At 36.6% G+C, this 20594-nt stretch overlaps 2 protein-coding genes across 2 annotated transcripts in view; one reads left to right on the top strand and one right to left on the bottom strand.

The window, feature by feature from the left end:
- LOC113227420 (putative ferric-chelate reductase 1 homolog) overlaps positions 1–18558 on the top strand; it is a 67396-nt gene extending 48838 nt beyond the window's left edge. The window contains exons 2-13 of the mRNA XM_026460338.1: positions 6847–6948; positions 8515–8703; positions 9205–9377; positions 9642–9795; positions 11306–11780; positions 13117–13288; positions 14419–14476; positions 14737–14890; positions 15417–15509; positions 15918–16030; positions 16213–16332; positions 17686–18558. Of these exons, the coding sequence (XP_026316123.1) occupies positions 6856–6948; positions 8515–8703; positions 9205–9377; positions 9642–9795; positions 11306–11780; positions 13117–13288; positions 14419–14476; positions 14737–14890; positions 15417–15509; positions 15918–16030; positions 16213–16332; positions 17686–17811 (1920 nt within the window). The 5' untranslated portion in view covers positions 6847–6855 and the 3' untranslated portion in view covers positions 17812–18558. The remainder of the gene's footprint in view (positions 1–6846; positions 6949–8514; positions 8704–9204; positions 9378–9641; positions 9796–11305; positions 11781–13116; positions 13289–14418; positions 14477–14736; positions 14891–15416; positions 15510–15917; positions 16031–16212; positions 16333–17685) is intronic.
- Positions 18559–18640: 82 nt separating this feature from the next.
- LOC113227419 (DNA polymerase epsilon subunit 2) lies at positions 18641–20594 on the bottom strand. Its single transcript, XM_026460337.1, has one exon. It carries the CDS (start codon positions 20592–20594, stop codon positions 19017–19019), a length of 1578 nt encoding a protein of 525 aa, XP_026316122.1. The 3' UTR covers positions 18641–19016.

Below are 20594 nucleotides of genomic sequence, written 5' to 3'. Positions count from 1 at the left end.
AGATCCAAGAGCATGGTATGTACTTTTATTATCAATTTTTTTTTAATTTTTTTTATGCATATTTTTTTTATATAATTTTTTTATTGAAGGCAGTTTTTTGGTGAAAATTTTTGGCATAACTTAATTTCCTTTAGACCTACAACTTTTGGCTGCGCTGAGCTGCACCTGAGGTATATGGTTTTTGAATAAGGAGTATGTCCTTATTAAGAGCTATAAGTTTCATTTGCATCTTGCTGCCTCTTCTTGGCTTAAAGGGGTGTCAAAGTATGCATGTCCATAGTATTGAATTTTTAATTTTTTTTTAAGTTCAGCTTTCATATTGTTTTAGGTACATTTTTCAAATGTTCTGTATCGAGGATGACAATTTTTGATATTTGGCACTCTAAAGTGGGTAATCCAAATGAAAAAATGCAACACGTCCTGAGCACTTTGACCGAAACATCATCCCTTTCTGACGACATCGAAAATATTGATTTAGAGACTTTAAGCCTTAAAATTAAGAATATTTGTAAACGAATTTCCCACTACTGGGCAAAGTCGAATCGTACTAGATCTAAATTCTTAGAAAAATATTCAGATTGGCTGCATGTCGTTGAAAATATTGATGTACAGCGAACTGAGTTACGTGTATCTCAGAGCTTTGACGAAGTTAAACCATCAACTTCTTCATCGCATGGCCGTCCGAGAATTAACTTTGACGACACCAGTAAACGTACAAAAAGGAGAAGATTGGCTAGTTTGTCTAACCAAGACCCTTCTCTTGTACAGTCATTGCTCAATGCGTCCGATAGCTTGTCTTGTCCTGAAATCGATTCTAGCGAAGTTTTATCGCTCATTGTTGAAGCTCAGTTAACTCGACATCAATATATATTAGTAAAGAAATTTATAGACAATAAGTTTTCAAAAACCATTTTCCCATCTTACCAAAGTGTCGTGGAATCTAAAAAACACTGTTATCCTTCAGATATTACTGTTACAGAATCATCCGCCGAAGTCGAACTTCAAAGTTTATTAGATCATACTGCCAATCGGATTCTCAAGTCTCAAAAAGATGTTTTGGATAGTGTACCTAATGAGTCTCTAGATAAGATATCTTTGATAGAGAAATGGGGTTTCGATGGCAGTACAGGGCATTCAGAATATAAACAGTGTTTTTCTGACTCCACTCTTGAAGACAGTAGCCTGTTTGTTACTTCGTATGTGCCACTTCAGCTTGTTTTGACAACAGATAACAAAGAAGATTCAGTAGTTTTGTGGAAAAATCCTCGTCCTTCATCAACTCGATACTGTCGTCCTATACGCCTCCGATATTTGAAGGAATCGACTGCAGTGTCAGTTGAGGAAGAAGCTCATTTTAAAGATAAAATAAGGAACTTGCAGCCTACTGTTTTCAAGGAAGAAGATCGCGAATATCGCATTACTCATTGTTTGCAACTTACTATGGTAGATGGTAAAGTGTGTAATGCACTTAGTGGTGTTTCTTCATCAAAATGTTTTATTTGTAACGCCTTGCCCAGTGAAATGAACAAAATTGACGAATGTTTAAATAAGGAAGTCGATGAGAGTAAATATGAATTTGGTTTATCACCTCTTCACGCGTTAATACGTTTTTTTGAATATTTTGTTCATGTCGCGTACAAGTTAGATGTTAGGAAATGGCAAGCTAGGTCCGCTAATGACAAAATGCTTGTTGCTGCAAAAAAATCATATGTTCAGACTCAATTTAGAGAAAGATTAGGGCTTATAGTGGATAAGCCTAAAAGTGGCGGAAGCGGAACATCAAACGATGGTAATACAGCCAGGCGGTTTTTCTCGAATTCAGAAATTTCCGCTGAAATTACTGGGATCAAGAAGGATCTCCTAGATCGTTGCTGGATCATCCTTCAATGTTTAAATTCGGGATATAATATTAATAAGACGAACTTCGAAGAGTTCGCTTTAGAGACGGCTCGGCAGTTAGTTGCCGAGTATCCGTGGTATAACATGCCTGCTTCCGTTCACAAAGTTCTAATTCATGGTGCTAATGTTATAGATTACGGTTTGTTGTCAATCGGAGAGTTGTCTGAAGAAGCAGCTGAAGCGACTAACAAATACATCAAGTCTTTTAGAAAAAATCATACGCGTAAAATGAGTCGCATTGTGACCAACACAGATTTAGTAAATAGGCTGCTTCTTCATTCAGATCCCTTCATAACAGGTCTACGAAAGTTACCTGTTAAAAAAAAAGGTGTACTGTCAAAAGCTGTATTAGACTTGTTATGTATTTAAAGTTAATATTGTTGAGATTTAATGTATTTTGGTATAATTTGTGTTCTGTTTGTATTTTGTAAAATGAACTTTTTTATGTATTTTTATTGTTTTAATTTATTCATTTGTGGTTATTGTTAATACAAATAATCATTATTTACACAGTTTTACCATTAAAAGTCGCAGTATAAAATGTTTTAGATACATCGTCTAAAAACAAAATTACTGCGAGACATTTTTACACCTAAATATTGTCAAATATTTTTTAAAATGTATAATTTTATTAATTTACGTTTACCTAATCATATTTTAACGTAATAAAATAAAAAAATAATAATAATTTCGGAGTTACGTATTTATGACCGCCTTAGTATGGAGCGTGAATCACCGTGCTACGTGAAGTGTATATCACCATCCCGTTTTTTGTCATTACGAACCTATACTGAAGTGTAATAAGAGTTCATGGTAAGGCCTCAGGACGCTGGTAGGCACCTTATCATTACATTTAGTCTTGCACTGCCTTCTATTTATCACTTCCTTATATTCCACAAGGTATCTCCTTTCCTCACTTTAAAAAGTCGTATTGGTGTCTCTGTCCTTCTTTGTTGTTCGATTATCTTTATATTGCAGAAAAACCTGGAATAACTTAACACTTACTCAAGTTAACTAGTATGATAATATTCGTGTATAGTTATTGATGAAGATTTATTTTTATTTTCTTTTTTGTATAATACAATAGATATAATACAAAGAACAATATTTTATTAAAACAAAAATAACAAGATACTGTAAGAAAAAAATAGACAGTTTGTGCTTGGTGTATTATATAAAATAAAAATAACATAAACAAAACATTGTATAATACTTATACACATTCATTATAAAAGTATATAAGTGTATTGCTTTTTTTGTAATTAAACGTTATATGGGTAAAGAGCAACGGTAGCTTAGTTGAAGAACGTTGTATCTCAATTTAGAGGTAGACACTTCAAATCCCTGTGGCCCCATGTGCAAATATCTTTACCATCCAACTTACATATATTTATTATTGTTTGGTAGCAGTACCTCGCCAACGATGAAGGCAAATATGACGTAAGCTGCATGTCGAAGAAGGTTCACGGCCCTTGTAACACTTGAGACGGCCTAAACCCTCTACTTAGAAGAGACCTAACGGGTTAACGATGTTATAAGTACATAAGAGCAACAACCACTGTACATTTTATTTCTTTTTTAATTTACGGCGATTATTTAGTTCAGCATTTAGTTAACTGCTATTTAACAGCACATAAAAATAAGTATTTTACGAGTATTTGTTTTATTAAATACACAACACTCATAAATAAATGCATTGTTTGTAACTAATGAAAATATACGAACACAGGAGATCAAACCCTACCTATTTTTTCTAACTAGGCCCATAACCTATTTGATAGAAAACACTTCAATTTAACACGTATTGCTGTCTAAAGATATAAAAATCCAAATAAAAAAGGTACAGAGATACTACAATATTAGGTACTGTTACTAGTAAGATTACGTGACCACACGTACGGTCACGGCTGGCTACAAGTTATTTTAACACGTCACCACTCATTACGGTTATAGAGCAAAAAACAAACAATAAAAAACTCGAATACAGTTAATAGAAACGAGACATTACAACGAAGTGACAATGGCGTTGCATTACACTTTCATAGTTTACGACTTGTCACATGATGGTCATATTTTAGCCTCGTTTGTTATGGGAGATATTCTGGATTGGGCAGATCCTTGGATTCGACGGATTAGCTGTACGACAGAAAAACGGGTTTGTAGCTTCTGAACCCGGGGTCGGTTTAAAGTCAGAAAGGGTAACTTCAGTTTTGCACATAGTATCTGAATTTTATAACATAGGTCACTTGAAAACTATCCACTTAGGACACGCCTCTAAAGCCCTCTGGACCACTACGGTCTCAAACAGCTTTTATTGTAGAAATTCACTCTTCTTATTCTTCTAGTACCAGTACTTAGCGACTGATATAGCATTATCAGTGGCGTTGTACAGGTGTTACCATATTTTGGTGGCTCTGAAAAGGGCCGTTGGGGAAGAATATGTTTCACCTTCGCTGTGCTATGGTGAAATAAGAAAAAATAAATAAACGTAGCAGTAGAGCTCCTTGTGAAAGAGTTCGTCCGAGGAAGTACTGCCATCTTAACTATTTCTACCGCCAAGCATGTAATGTCACCATTACTGTGTTCCGGTTTTGAAGACTAAGGGTGCTGGTGAAATTACATCAATTATTTATTTTTTATTTTTTTTCTCCCAATAGCTTACAAATACTAAAATGGCAATTTGTACAGATATAAATTTAAACAATGCTAAAATGGGAGACTGGTGTCCAAGCTAGGTAAAAAACCTGTGTTATGGATCACCAGGCCTCCACCCCACGGACATGACTGTAAAATTGTATATAATACACTCATAAGTTTAGGCAGCTATTATACAAGTATAACATAAAAATTAAACAAAATAAAAAAATTTAACAAAAATGCACATGGGACTAGTCAACTTATGTCTCAGGGTGACGGGCGCAGTGGCAGTGCCTTGAAATCTTTGCGATTTACAGCTCTGAGTGGCACTGCAGCTGCTATGGATAGACGTGTCGCTTACCGTAGGCGCACGACTTGTTCGTCCCGTCACTTGATTTAAGATCAATATTATTCATTATTATTTTGACTTCTAGTTATCATATAATATATTTATTTCAATTTAAACGAGCTAAGGTACACATTACGTACCAGTCACCAGAGTCAAAATCAAAGAGAAATAATAATTTATTCCATAGGTAAATTTTTTACTCTACTGCTCGTTCACTACGCTAACCTCCCTGAGAAGAACGAGCAAGAAACTCTAGGGATCGCTCTTTTCAAATAAACTTAAATGGTATAGAATACGTTTTGAATCATATTTGTGTGGAATCTAGACTCACGTTGTCTTTCCATACATCTTTATATAACACGTAGTCTACAATTTTGTAACATGACTTTTCAATTAAAATGTTTTTAATGTAAGTTTTAAACTTAGAGAATGGTAATCTTAATATATGCTCCAGAATCTTATTGTAATAAAGTATACAGTTCCCCATAAAAGAATCGTTTATCTTACTGGACTTAGTTCTAAGGTTAATATCATGGATATCTTCTTTCTTAACGAAATTATGTATATTATTACGGACATACAAAATATTTGAGTAATTGTACTGTGATGCCTCAGTCATGTTACCAGTCTCCTTAACCTTTTCTCTGAGAGAAATCTGAGACCTAAACGGTACACAGAACGAATCGCTCGTTTTTGCAACACAAATATGATTTGTGTATCTGCCGCTTTACCCCACATGAGAATCCCGTAGGTCATTATACTATGGAAGTAACTAAAGTAAACTAGTCTAGCAGTAGCAACATCGGTAAGTTCACGTATTCTACGGACTGCGAATGCAGCAGAGCTTAATCTGCTGGCCAAGTAAGATATATGTGAAAACCATTGGAGTTTACTATCTATGGTCACTCCCAAAAACACAGCTTTATTAACAAGGTCTTAACTTTTCTCCATTTATTTCTATGATTGGGGTAATCGATTTTACATTAGGTAATTCAAATTTATCACACTTTGTCTTCTTCGCATTGAGCAATAAATTGTTAATATTAAACCAATAAACTACCTTTGAAAGGGTATCATTAATATTTTCATAGCTAACGTCATGTCTGTCTGTTTTAAAAATCAAGGATGTCTCAGCAAACAATACTATTTCGCAAAGGTCCTTAACAAAGAATTATAGATCATTACTATAAATGAGAAATAAGAAAAGTCCAAGTATTGAGCCCTGCGGAACACCCACCCAAACCCAAGAACCCAAAGAAGTCACGCCATCTAAATAAACAAAGCAAACGCGGTCTCAACTCACAATCAGCGCAGTTTAAGTTAAGACGTTGCATGAGAAGACTAATTCGATTCCCGAGAACAAAAAGTATCTGACGTGTTGGTGTCAACGAGTATATAACCAGAAATAGACGAAATGTCATTTAATTTGTTTGAAAACTATTCAGCCAAATCATTACAACTGCGCACCTATTGCCCAGGCCGAATTCGAAACAATTGACGGGTGTCGTCAATTGTTTCACTTCAAATCTTACCTGTTTAACTTGAGCTTTGCTATAGATAATGGACGATAATTGTAAAATTACATATTTAATATTTTATTGCCGGTTAAATATGATTCCGTTCGTTTTGTAATTAGATGTTTTGCTGTTTTTCCCACACCACCGAATAGAACAGCCCCCATTGTTAGAGATATTATCTTTATTACAATAAATATAGAATATTTTTGGAATGTACAGAAACGTACACATAGGTCAGTTGTTGGCGCTGTACTATTTCAGATTTGTAATTTGTGATTTCAGCGCAACCAAGAGTTGATATTTAACGGTGACATAAGGCCCATTTGCCTGATGAGTTGCCAGGGCTGGATGGCTCTTATTTCGTCTCTATTTCTGGTTATATACTCGATGGTTGGTGTTGTACTATTTCACGTAATAAACAAATGTCTTATTTATTGTTCACAGATAGTCAAAATGTTGCCGCGAAAAAGAAGCATTGGCATACTCCTCACTCTGCTGTTTCTCATTAAATCTTCAAAGCAACATAGCAAAGGAGCTCCACCTACTGTAAGTACAAGAAAAACCCAAACTAGCTTCATAAAACCTCGGAGTGCTCAATAGAGCGAAGCAGTATTACTCACAACACAAGTACGGCCTCATATGGAGTATTACTCGCAACTCTGGGCAGGAGCTCCCAGATACCAGCTTGACCCACTTGACTCCATCCAACGTAGGGCTGTTCGTATTGTCGATGATCCCAAACTAACAGACAGTATGGAGCCCCTTAGCCTACGGAGAGACGTTGGCTCTCTTTATCTGTTCTACCGTCTTTATAATGAGGAGTGCTCAGAGGAATTTTTCTTACTGGTGCCACAGTCTCGTTTCAACCATCGCACCTCCCGCCAAAGGAGTAGAGTCCATCCCCACATCTTAGATGCCTGGCATTGTAACACCATGCGGCAGCGGGCATCATTCCTCGAACCTACAAAATGTGGATGTCAAAGGCTGGCAACGCATAAAATCTGATTTTGTAAACATGCATGAGCGTCGATGACCACCTCCCATCAGACACGCGTCTGATCCAAAACAAACCACGTTTTAGATTTTTTTCTGTTAGATAATTGGACATAGCTATGCAAACTAGAACCAACCCAAAAAATGTCACTTTCGAGATAATTAGATTTTTGTGAAAACGGTGTGAAGTAATAAATAGGTAAGTTATTTGAGACGAAACAACGTGCTTTATGTGTAGCATTGACAATGATATAGGGAAACTATTATATTATATAGCAATAAATAGAAAACATTATGCATCTTTTTATTTAGTTAACGAGAATCATGTTCTAGTTTTCGTAATGAAAACCTAAAGATCTACAGTGCTTCAGTACATGTGACATGGATCCATTTAGCATATTTAAAAAATACATTATATGATGTTAAGCAGCATGGTTCTTTTTAGCTATTAAAAAGTTACTTATTTAGGGTTGGTACCCGAAGGACTTTTATTTTCTCCGTTTTGACTTGGTATATTGCCAGGATCTTTTGTAAGCGGGTAAAGGACACGTCTGGGTTTCTACCTAAATACATAACTCAATTTCACTCGAGGTGTGGGTTGGTTTTTGTTTGCATAACTATGTCCAATTAAGTAAGTGAAGAATAAAGTGAAAGTATTATTATAAAGGACGATCCGTTCCGTCTGTCGTTCCCTTTATTAGACGTAAGGGTAGTGCCGATTTTACCTATACCTACCTAGAGTGCAGGGTGTGCGGGGGGCCGAGAGACGATTGCGACGCCTCCAAAGACGCTACGTTTTTCGCGGTCGCTAGCGAAGTAAACGGGTTCTTGCCTCCCAACATCATTTATAATAAATTGTACCACATATTTCCAGGAAAATACAGTGTGTTGATTTGCATTCTCGCCATATTTAAGAAATTAATTATTATTAATTTCCGAAATAATGCTAAATCATCTAAAAATATAAAAAAATATTCTGTTCAATATTCTGGCTAATTGTATCTAGTAAAGTTATGGATAGAATGTTCGTGCTGTCACTTGGAGTTATAAAAAAACCTAGATGGGAAAAACCTACCATGTATCTCAATATACCTACGTTTTATTTTTCCATATTTCCAGGCGTGTGTGGACCAGTTACCCCGCCACTCGACTCCGAACATCCAAGCTCAGATATCTCCACCGCCGTACCTCATAAAACCTTCGTCATCACAAGTCCATCAGGGGGGGTTACTCGGTGTCACCATCGGCAGTCCTGTTGGCGCGCCAGTGCCTATTGGAGGATTTATTTTGCAAGCTCGGTCTGTGCAGGTAAATGACAACTTATTTTCACTATGTTAGTATTACTTGATTATCTGAGGTAGTCTACGCCTTCATAGCTTATGATAAGGGCGGAAGCTACGTCTCTCTCTATTACTCCATTGTCAAACCTGTTGACAATGTAGCTAGAGATGTATGTAGATACTTAATTTTTTAGCTCGGTTGTGTTCACCTGAGATATTAATGTTTACTTGTTTGTATTGTTGAACTAACAAGGCTACCAGATCGGAGGAGAAAGTCTCCTTTGGTAGCTTTGTTGAGAGGGGTAGAGAGAAGAGAAGGCCAGATCTGCATCAACAATTTTCTCACGAAAGCGATATTCACGGTAGTAATTCGTGGACAGGATAAATTCCTTTACCATTGACCAACGAAGTCTTCGAGTTTATAGGCATAAGAGATGTATTGTATAACTGAATATACAATATTAGAATATACAATTATACCTATATTCTTTGTCTTTCGCTTCCTTTTTTAATTCTTTATTAATTTTAGAAACAAGACTTAATAGTGGGCAAGTTTGTCTCCCTGCCTGATCCACTGAAGACTCATATGACCAGCTGTCGTGGGGAAAACGACACGGTGACACACTCTAGTCCTGAGGAGAAGCCTGCTATGACCTTCCAATGGCGAGCGCCAGATGACTTTTTGGGAAGCATTGAGTTCAGGTAAGAACAAGTTTACTTCTAGATTTATACGGCTCCCAAAAATTGTGTAGGTCTACCATGTCGTAGGTCTAGCTTGTCGCACTACGTCGCTCATTCAGCTCTTGATCGCCACTAGAAATTGGTCTTCCTCGTCAGATGACAGATCTGCTGAGCTGTTTGACCTGTCCTTAACGGAGTAATTATTTACTCCGTATTTATTGTCTTTATTATGTTTCCATTACTTATTTTATCACTGTAAGATAAAATCCATTTTCTTGTTTCCAGAGCAACAATTGCACAGGACTACTCAACGTTCTGGCGCGGCATAGAATCACCTCTGGTGGAAATAGTCAGGAATGACACCGTCATCACTACTAATGCACCTACGTCTACCTCACAAACTATCACACCTGCGCCACCTGTTATTTCCGAATCCAAGGTTAGTTTAAATCCATTTATCTCGTATTACAAACCTACCTTTTAAAGATGGAAAGGCAATTTAACAGATGCCTCACTGTTTGAATAGTGTTTAAAGAAGGATGGCAAAAGCTGCCCCAATAACGACGAAGAGCCGTTCATGGACTTTACTAGTATAATTTTGCGTTTTAGTTTATGCCTGATTATAAATATATTTTTGTATATTTTTAGAAGTGGGAAATAAAAAATTGTAAATCTTTGTATTTTAGAATAGATGCAAGAACACAACGTAATTGATTCAGATTGATCATAGACTAGGTAACGTTCTTGTATGTACGTTTCATTTTAAGCATGATTGAATGTACCTACCTGAAGTTTTGCTTATTTTTTATTACACACATAAAACATTAAAGCTATAAAATACCGAATGAAATATTCAATTAAACAGTGATGACATAAAGCAAAAAATAAAACAATGTGACAAAAATATTTGGACAATATTTAAATGAGAGATAATGAAACTTGCAAAGGAACGTTTTGACAAGAGACCTCTTGCCAATGTCAATATCACATTCATATTGAGAACAGTGTGACCATTTAGGGCAGATTTTTGCCATTTGGGCAGATTTAATTTTAATAATTTTCATTGCTGCAGAACATGATAAGTTATATTAAATGTGGCAGTTTTGGGAATATTCGGGAAGTTCTTTATTATTTTTGGGAACAAACTGAACACTTGTTGTTTTCTGGTACTACGAACAAACATCTGAAACGAAATACAGGACAATGTTCTAAACTTAACGTATATCAAGTTTATACCCCCAGCTTCTACAGGCTGTACTCAATTAGCTTTTTTGATGCTTTGATAATGTATCAAAAGTATTGATAGGTCTCCTTAATGCACGTCGTCAAAAATACTGGGTCACAAAATACGCAGGTTGTCGCGATCCTTCTTTAGCATATTATTACAAAATTATGATTATACAAATGAAAAAAACATATTTTCACTCGGTATAGTGATATATACATATATAGGCAGGGTGGAGGTGGCTAGTGCAGTGAGGGTTTCATCGCTGCACTAGGTTCCTTCGCGTTTGGATACCACTTTCCACTTAACATCAGGTGGAGTCATTTGCCTGTCATGTATAAATATATATATATATATAATATATATATATATATATATATATATATGTAATAATAGACAAATAGAGCGACATTTAATATGATTTTACTTTATACATATAAACGCTTATGAGATATAATTAATAAGTGGCTTAACAACGAAAGAAGTATACTTTCAACATGTACCTATATCTTGACAGTATTGTTTCGGACGGATGTCGGCGGAAGAATGAGAATACAGGGTCTGCTACAAGCACTCCTGTAGGTATATAGTTGTTTCGTCTTTCGTAACGTCCGCTGGTTCGTTCCGTGGCTTAGTTGGCATAGCGTCTGCCACGAAGAATTTTTTTCCAAATGTCTAATCTTTGTATTAATAAGTAATTACTGTTTCCAATCCCTTTTTTCAGCCAAAACCCGAAAACTCTCAATTGGACATCATCTACCGAGGTTGCGGTGACACAAAACTATGCTTCGGCGTTCCCGAAAACTGCGCCCCTTCAGGCACTTGCGACGCAATCGTCGCTGTGTTCGTTGCTGGCGACCAATATACTTTCGAGTTGCAAGCTAGTGGCAATCCTAAATATGTAGCTGCGGGCCTGAGCATGGACAAAAACATGGGAGACGATAACGCCATGGAATGCGTTAGAAATGACAACGGGCAAATCAGACTGTTCACCTCATGGACGTACCCAAAATCGGAACCATACGTTGCGAGGTCTGAATCTCCACAAAACATAGTACAGATGCAAGAGTCTTCGGTTATTGACGGAAAACTATACTGCAAGTTTAAAAGAGACGTTGTGTCCGAAGTGAAAGGACAGACTTTCGATCTGGCGAATAACAAGTACCATCTCATGATTGTAGCTGGTGACAGTATGAAAGGTGAGTTCTGCAAGTTAATTATGATCATGGCCTTATATTACTTCGTAATACGATACTACTTATTAGCTGTAGAGGTCCCTGTGAAAGAGTTCGTCCAGGGAAGTACTGCAGCCTTACATATCGACGCTTCCTACGTAAAGTATCGTATGTCGAAATTGCCAAGTTTGCAGGGGAGTGTTTTAAAGTTCTCCGTTTCATTTGGCAAAGCTTATTACTCACATAGAGTGATCATCTAACCGATATCTAGGATTTTATGATACTCAACGTGTGTTACGAGATTTGCCGAATAAAAGTGAGAAATCTAAAGTCACGTGTTATGCTTATTTCAGTGAATTTACAACTTTAAAAGGCTCCCCTGTAAACTTGGCAATTTTGACATACGATACTTTACGTGGGAGGCGTCGATATGTCAGCCGCCAAGCAGTAATGTGAGCATTACCGTGTTCCGGTTTTGAAGTATAAGGGCGCGTTTATTCGACACGAATTACATTGCGCTCACGCCTCATCGACCGCGTGCATGTAACTGTCATGGCGAAGTACGCTCTATATACTTTTACGTTTTAACTTAATTGAGCGTCGCGGGCACGGGGACGAGGCTGGCTTGTCTTTGGTCTACGTCTACTTTGGGCGCGGTTGTCTTATTCAGAGGAATTTAAATGTTGCGTAGTAAATAGAATTCAGATTCGCCATTAATGTACGTGAAAGCGCGGTAACTTACGCCGTACGGCGTGTGCCGTGCTTACACGTCCGCGTGAAAACTTTCGCGTCGTGTAACTGGGCGCTAAGGGTGCTGGTAAATAACAGGCACGCGGGTCTTGTCAACTTGTTTCAGGGTGACGGGCGCAATGGCAGTGCCTTTAAATCTTGGCGATTTAGAGCTCTGAGTGGCACTGCTGCTGCTATGGATAGACGTGTCGCTTATCACCAGTCACACTACTTGTTCGTCCCGTCAGTTTATCATAAAAAAATTCTAATAAAGAAATAGATTTGCTGCGGCAAAAAAGTCGTTAAGAAAACCAAAACAAAGATCAGAACAACAAGCACGTACAAAAATTCGTAGTGGTTCGTTCCGTGGTTTAGTTGGCATAGCATCTGGCGCGGTTTGCTGAAAGACGTTGGTTCGAATCCAGCCGGAGCGAAGGAATTTTTTCTTAGTGTTCGATATCTGTGTTAATAATTGTAATAAACTAGTATTTATTACAATTTCGCAAAGATAATTGAACATCGTGGTGGTCAAACATCGTAACATTCAATAAAGTTATAAAGATTTTAATTCAAAATTCAATGTATAGTTCCTAACATTTACAGTGTTCTCCTTCTCTTTCCCTCCATTCAGATGCCAACCGCGTGGGCTTCCATAACAAGGTGTACGCGGCAACTGAAGAGCCACTCGCGTTATCTACAGTGGGAAATGCAGGAGGAGCATCCAAATTGTTGCTGAAGTTACATGGATGCTTCATGTTGACCGCTTGGATTGGAACTGCCTCTCTTGGTATTCTACTCGCCAGGTCAGTACTGAGGAGTTAATACTTATATTTATTAATTACCAGTGTCCCAAGTCTGCAAATTTTTTTTAACCAACTGGGCATTGTAATTCCATTAAAATCACACCGAAATTCTATTGCAATTATGATAATATTTGTTATTCTGCCAAAATCTAGTTCAAATTGCACTTGAGTCTCAATAGATGGTCAGTGGAATGGCAATGATGGCATTTATTATTTTATGTAAGTTCACTTAAACTACAATGGAAATTACTATGTATATCTTAATTGACTGCCTTCGTGGCCGAACGGTTACTATACCGGTCTGCCACGCATAGGTTCCGGGTTCGATTCCTGGACCCCGATTCAGAATGCTTCGATATTTTAACCGAATCGTTCGATTGGATATCGTTTTCAAAACGTTCGAGTCAAGCTTTCGATTCGGATTCGGATACGATATCGTTATCCAACAGCGTTTACGGAGTTAGTCGGTGCAATAGTTTATAAGAAAAATGAAAATCCTTTTATATACATTTTAAGACTTTAAAGGCCTAAAATATAGGATTGCATTAGTCTTGCATTAAAATAAATTAATAAAATTGAACAAAATTCAGCCTTTATTTCAAAAAATAATATTTCCATTATTACATTCTTACTTTGTAAACAATAGGACGTTCGGTAATTTTCATTCGATAACTGTGTTCTGAGTAACGTTTGTGGCCTTTGCCGGTCGAGAAGTTCGAGTTATCGTACGGGTGTGAGGTCGCCATTTTGACTACGCTAATAATAATAATAATACAAAATATGGAAGCGTACGCGTGCGTACGATTGGAGCGCCTGATCAAACTGAAATGAAATTAATGGCGCGCCGGTAGGTAGCTAACTAGAGCCCGCAACTTCGTCTGCGTAGAATAAGTATTTCGAGTAGTCTACTGTACTATATTAATTTTCATAATTTTGTTGGTTCTTCTTACAAAGTTTCATCTCCCATTTCACCCCTTTTAATATTTATTTTTGTGACAAAAGTAGCGTATATCCTTCTCCAAGGTGCCGTCTATCTCTATACCAAAATTCATCAAAATTGATGAAAACGTAAAAGCATTTATAATATTAGTTTAGATGTTAGATAATATGTAATGCAATTTCTGTTTCAGATATTTCCAACAGACGTGGGTAGGAAAACAATTAGGTGGCAAGGATATTTGGTTTGCTGTAAGTTATTTCCTCATTAACTTAATTTTTGCGACTAATCCAGTCTAACCATACCTTTGGTATATAGGTACGCTCTCATCATAGAGGGCGAAGTACCTACAATAATTGATTTTCGTTATACAGGGTGTTACATAATTGCTTTACTGCAAACCTTTAAAGGGGTTGTTTGCTATCACATTCAGAAATATCATAAAAAAATGGAAAAAAGTCTAAATTTCACATAGCAATTACCTCACTGACCTTGATTCTTCGTCGTTCAGTACCACAGAATCTTCATGGTAGCGACATGGCTGCTGACTGTTTGCGGCTTCATCCTGATCTTCATAGAAGTTGGTAAATGGTCGGACACTGGAGACAACCCTCATGCTATTACTGGAATTGTCACTGTTATCCTCTGCTTTATCCAGCCGATTGGTGAGTTTTTACTTTCTTTTAGGCTAATATTGCGCCCCATGAATAAAGCCATTTTTAATGGACACAATGAGAGCTTTTAAGTGGGCACTTACTAACTTTTCAGTTGGATAATATAGATGCCTGAAAACTATTTTGGAACAATTTTTTACTTGATGGCGGACACTTCCTGTTCATATTTTTTTATAATACAAAGAGACAGGACGAATAAGTCGTGCGCCTGGTGGTAAGCGACACGCCTGTCCCTAACAGTTGCAGTGCCATTCAGAGCTTCAGAAAGTAAGCTTAAGAAATCAGAGAGGCACTGCCACTGCGCTGCGTACTTCCTTTCACGAACACCTTCAAAAGGAGCTCTACTGCTACTAAATACATATAAAATATATATTAAACTGCTCATATAGGTGCCTACCTAAACAGTTGTGTACACAACCATCTGCTTATCGATTAGCCTATGACAACTTAAAAATCAATCCCTTGACCGCTAGAATTAGAAGTCTGTATAACTAAATTTTAACTTAAACAATTGCAGGAGCTTACTTCAGACCACACCCTGGCACAAAAAAGAGACCTATCTTCAACTGGTTGCACTGGCTGGTTGGTAATGCTGCACACATTTTGGGAAGTGAGTGCATCTTCAATACATTTTTCAATTTATTTTATAAAAGCATTTTCAATTTTAGATTTAGTTGCGCTAAAAAATCTCAATTAAATCGGGCCGAGTCGTAAAAAACTAGATTTGGTCCTTACGCCATTTTGCAGGTAAAAGAATGTTTTTACTGTCCGCGCTGGAATAAGCTTATTTTTCTTAAGATCCACAGCTTCTAACTTAGACCCGATTGCACCTAAAACAAGTCGTGAAAGTTCTAGTCGCAAATAGAATTAGTCGCTCCTTTTTTACAGACAGGCGTGACTATTCAAATTTCCAATAAGTAGGTACTCGATTTCGGTCACAATGGAATAAGACACGCTAGTTACTAATAATAGACTTGTTACTAATGATGCACTTTATTAAATTTTTTATACTTTCCAGTTGCGACAATATTCCTGGCTGTGTACCTTACAAAAGCGGAATTACCCCGATGGAGCGTTAACATCTTGGCCGCCTTCGTTGCTTTCCACGTCATTATGCATATAGTGCTCTCTGTAAGTCTTTGATGACGTAACGCTTTCTTACAAAATACATCCACCAGAGAAAATGTAAAGGAGGAACCCCGTATCGCTCATATTACTTCAGTCACCATGTTTTGGATCCGCCATTATGAAATTTATTTCGAGATACTACGGTAGATTCTTAAAATATTTACCCTATTGCTCTTCTTATGCAGCTTACAGTGTGCGTGTCCGATGGACGTATAAGCAACGGGCGGGTGAACGCATTCCCCATGAAAGACATGCTGGGTCAGACGCGGCAGACCACACAAATTGACAGAAGTATTGACGCGCCGGTAAGTTTATACGCCTCCACACATCACACCACTTGTACTTCAGTCACGTTAAGAAAACATGAGGAAACTAATGTTGAGGGTCATGGTTTATCAGCTTCCCGTTTTATTTTACATAACGATACCTACACTGTTAGTGAAAGGTACCTATTGCTACGAAACATTATATAACTTAGAACAGAAAGTGCAAAATACAAGGGGATTTGAATTGTTGCACTTACATAAAAGTAATTTTTATTATTATTTTACTTCCCTGGACGAACACTTTCACCAGGAGCTCGACTGCTACTAATAATAGTACTATGTCATGTTACAAGAAGAATAATACTACAATAGTGCACGTATTTACGATATATAAACTATAATGTATATTTATAATTTTGTAAGTGCATTAATGCATTGCCCTGTATGTACTTACAAAAAATACCTTTATCTACACACATCATAAACCCTCTATGATGTGTTCAAAAACCGCCAATTACGACCTGCATAAAGATATACTGTTTTGTTAGGACAAATTCCTTATCTGTGAAAATGTTATTATTGCTATGTTATTGCTTCATAATAACATAAAATTCGATTTTATTATTACATTCAAATTTCGAACAACTCTGAAAAACAAAACAATTTCATTCGACTTCAATTGTAATATCAATCGAGATGAAGTTTTGATTTGATTTTGTTTTGTGCTGAACTAACTCACAAAAAGTCTCACCTTGTATTAAGTAGGAATCTTTTGTTTCTTACAATATTCTATTTACGGTTGTATTGACGTGTAGAGACTCAAATGTTACGTTCAGCAATAGTATAATCCTGAATTTCACATATTTTTAGTTACAACATTATTGTAATATCAGTGCGATATCGTAGGTTTCAAAAAACGCCAATTTATACAAATGCAGCACAACGAATTCTATAGGCATAAAAAATATACTCATCACATACCTACACACCTAACATTTTGATAGAAGGAACGTCTTTGTACGAAATGCGTTGTAAAAAAAGATTTCCTTCCGATTTTCTTTTTCACCGTTGAGGCGAGGCGAGACGAGACGAGAATTGAAATCTCGCCGGCCTAATTCCGCCCAATAAAATTGATAGCTAGGCCGAGATGGCTCGGGCGAACTCGCTTTGTGGTTGTGGATAGTGACAATTCGGCGTCGTTCCGTTCGTTAAGCGATTAACACGCGGCTGAAGTAACATGTCCCGTATATTATTAGTATTCAATATATTAAAGGAAGAAGAATCATATGAAACCATCTGTTTTTTAAATCTCAAACCGTTCCAAAGGCGTGATTTTTAACGTGTGTTTAAAAACGTTTTAAAAAATTTATTTTATTATTTTGTTTATTCCAGTATTCAGGCTTCAGGAAACTGCTGCTGTCGATATACGTGCCTATCATAATCCTGTTCACTGTGGCCATGATCTGCCTTGTCGCATTAGCGCCTATCGCCAATAAGTACAATTTAATGGGTGCTTAAACAATTAGTATTAAGACAGTGATGTAACAATATAGTAAAAGGGCTTGGCAAAATGGTAAGCCCGAACTGAACCTTTGGCTTGTTAAGAGTTACACAAAAGTGATTATCATAACATGCTTAACATCTTTAAGGCAACAGTCTTTATTTCCCAACAAGTCCACATTTTATTGTTACACCATTGATAAAAAGGTATTTAGATGATATTTATGAAGTCTTGAAGTCATCATTTGTCCACTGTAAAAATAAGTTTTGTATTCTAAGATCTGTGTGAATGAATCTAATATTACATATTTAAGCCTAAGCTAAATAAAATAATAATACAGTTGAACAGTAAATAGTTGTAAGCACAATTATAGATTTTACACAAAAGCGTAACATTGTCTAATTTTAAATATGAATCAAATTCATATTTTGTAAACACTGTTGTATAAGCAATTAATAGATTCAGGCAATACTTTGCGGAAGTCCATGTTAATAAAAATGGAAGTAAAATAATTTACTACATCGCAAACCCATTCTGAACTAGTTGATTCTCCAGCTGAGTGTCGAACAATCAACAACCTCTGAGGATACCTCGTAGAATACAGAGTATATTTTTGGTGGTGGTGTCTGCGATTGTAGTTGCACTTGTGTTATTTGTTTTATTAATTTTATGTGAAAGGAAGGTGGATAAATTAAAACTGCATGAAGTAATACTCAACACAAGCGCAGCATCTTTGCATGATTTAACCTACACTGGGTTTGCGGTGTAGCAAATTATTGTACTTCCATTTTTGTACTGTTGTATAATGTAAAATCACTGATTATTTTATACTTGTTACAATTCTTTATTTATATACAGTATCTCATAAAATTATTTGTTTAAAAATAAACAATTTTTAGATTATAAAGTTCTACTTTATTTTACCCTTTTATTTACTATTAACACTTTATAGAAAGGCTGATAAGTTACTTTTCTACTTTGATGTGGTGGTATTCACATTGGCATCAACAGAAAAAACAAGAATCATGTGGAACCCTACAATTAACTGGTCTCAAACTAGGGGATTCCCTGTACTTATATAAGCATCAAAGCAATAGAACTCCGGGGTATTTGCCAGAACACCCAGTCCACAACCAATTCCTCAAATTGGTCTGACTGGAAATCGAACCTGAGACCTCCTCTTCCAGGGCCATCAAAGTCGTCGAAATCATAATAGGGTACATCAAATATCATCATTTGGTATTTGAGAATCCTCAACAGTTCTTGAAGCCGGTACATAAACTTTAAAAGAAAATTCTGTTCTTGGGAAAGATCCTGGATTAACAACTTTGCAATCCTGGTATGACCTTGTATAGGGCTGAAAATGATCAGCTACCACTATCAAATCTGGCATAGGGTACAAACTCAATGCTTCAGAATGTTTCCAATACACCGGTTGTACTCCAAGCGACAATGGAGACAGTGTGCACTGACTTAACAGTGTTTTTGTTAAATGATCAGGAATATCGCCCTTTTCTGGAAAATGTATTGAATTACGACATATTTTTGTTACCAAATCCTGTCTTATAAGTACTAGTTCTTGTGTGCAGTATTGAATTCGACACGGATTTGTTGTGAAGATAACAGAATCTCCTAATTTGTCTCTGATTTCCTTTGTAATAGAATTTGGTATTGGCGGTCTTGGTAATATGTTCGCTGTGGCTGGATCTCCTCTTCCTGGTACAAAAATAAATTTGCAGCTCGCTCTAAGATTTGAAAATGGATGTACCAGTTCACCAAAATTTGTTAATGCAGTTTTTAATTGATTACTATGTTCAGACCCATACGGACAGGACAAAAACTCTCCCATAACGATTATAGCTATGGGAGGGAATTCATTATAGCCAGATAATAATATTTTCAACTTATCCAGAACTTTTAAGTTATCCAACCAGACATCTGACAAAAATATGATAATTCCATCTTGATTGTCTTTCTCAATCTTTAAGAGACTGAGTGAATTTTTAAGTAGACTCTTAGATTTTCCACCAAAAGTGTTTAAACTTCCGAAATAAGGTAATGATGTGACTCTAGTTTCTGACGGGGGCAAAACTAAGCCCATAACATGTAATGTCTTGTCATCATAATATCCCTCAGCTAGTACAAAACCACATTCAGTAAATAAGCCTGAGTGGTACCGTGTTTCTGACATATCTAGAATGACACTGCCCGTTGGATCTTCTAAATAAAATTTTCCTTCTGTAAGCTGTGTTAACAAACCCAAGACAATCACCTCATCGATTCTGCTTGAAGAACTTAGCAACACCTCTATTTTTCTTAGTTGAAACCGTTTATCGTCGTCCACAGACGGCAGCACATCTTGAGTAAACAATTTATTTCGAACTGTCCTCTGCCAAATTATCATGTACCTATCTATAAGGAACTGGGCTTTCCATTTGGCATCTGGGAATAAATTGTTGCAAATACTTACGTCTTTTGTGAATTTTTTCCTTTCAATGTCGTAACAAAGTTTCGGGATACTAAACGCATCGATTACATTAAATACAGTTTCTGCGTCTTCAAGTCCCAGTGTTGAACATTCTTTATATGCTATTTCTACGTGTTCCTTCTCCAAAACAGGTTGCGATAGGCACTGATGGAGTAGATGAACAATTAATTTATCAATCGTCTTTTGTCTTTCTTGTGTACTTAACGAAGAAATTCGTTCAGCTACAAACGTACTAGCCTCCTTTCGAATAGTAAATCCACTGAGTTTAAAGGCGTTGGTCACTTCCGTACGTAATTTTTGGAGGTCCTCCAT

Source organism: Hyposmocoma kahamanoa, unplaced genomic scaffold (genome assembly GCF_003589595.1).
Source record: "Hyposmocoma kahamanoa isolate Upper Pololo Valley unplaced genomic scaffold, ASM358959v1 210, whole genome shotgun sequence".
Lineage (NCBI taxonomy): Eukaryota > Metazoa > Arthropoda > Insecta > Lepidoptera > Cosmopterigidae > Hyposmocoma > Hyposmocoma kahamanoa.
This window is presented reverse-complemented; position numbering and strand designations above follow the sequence as displayed.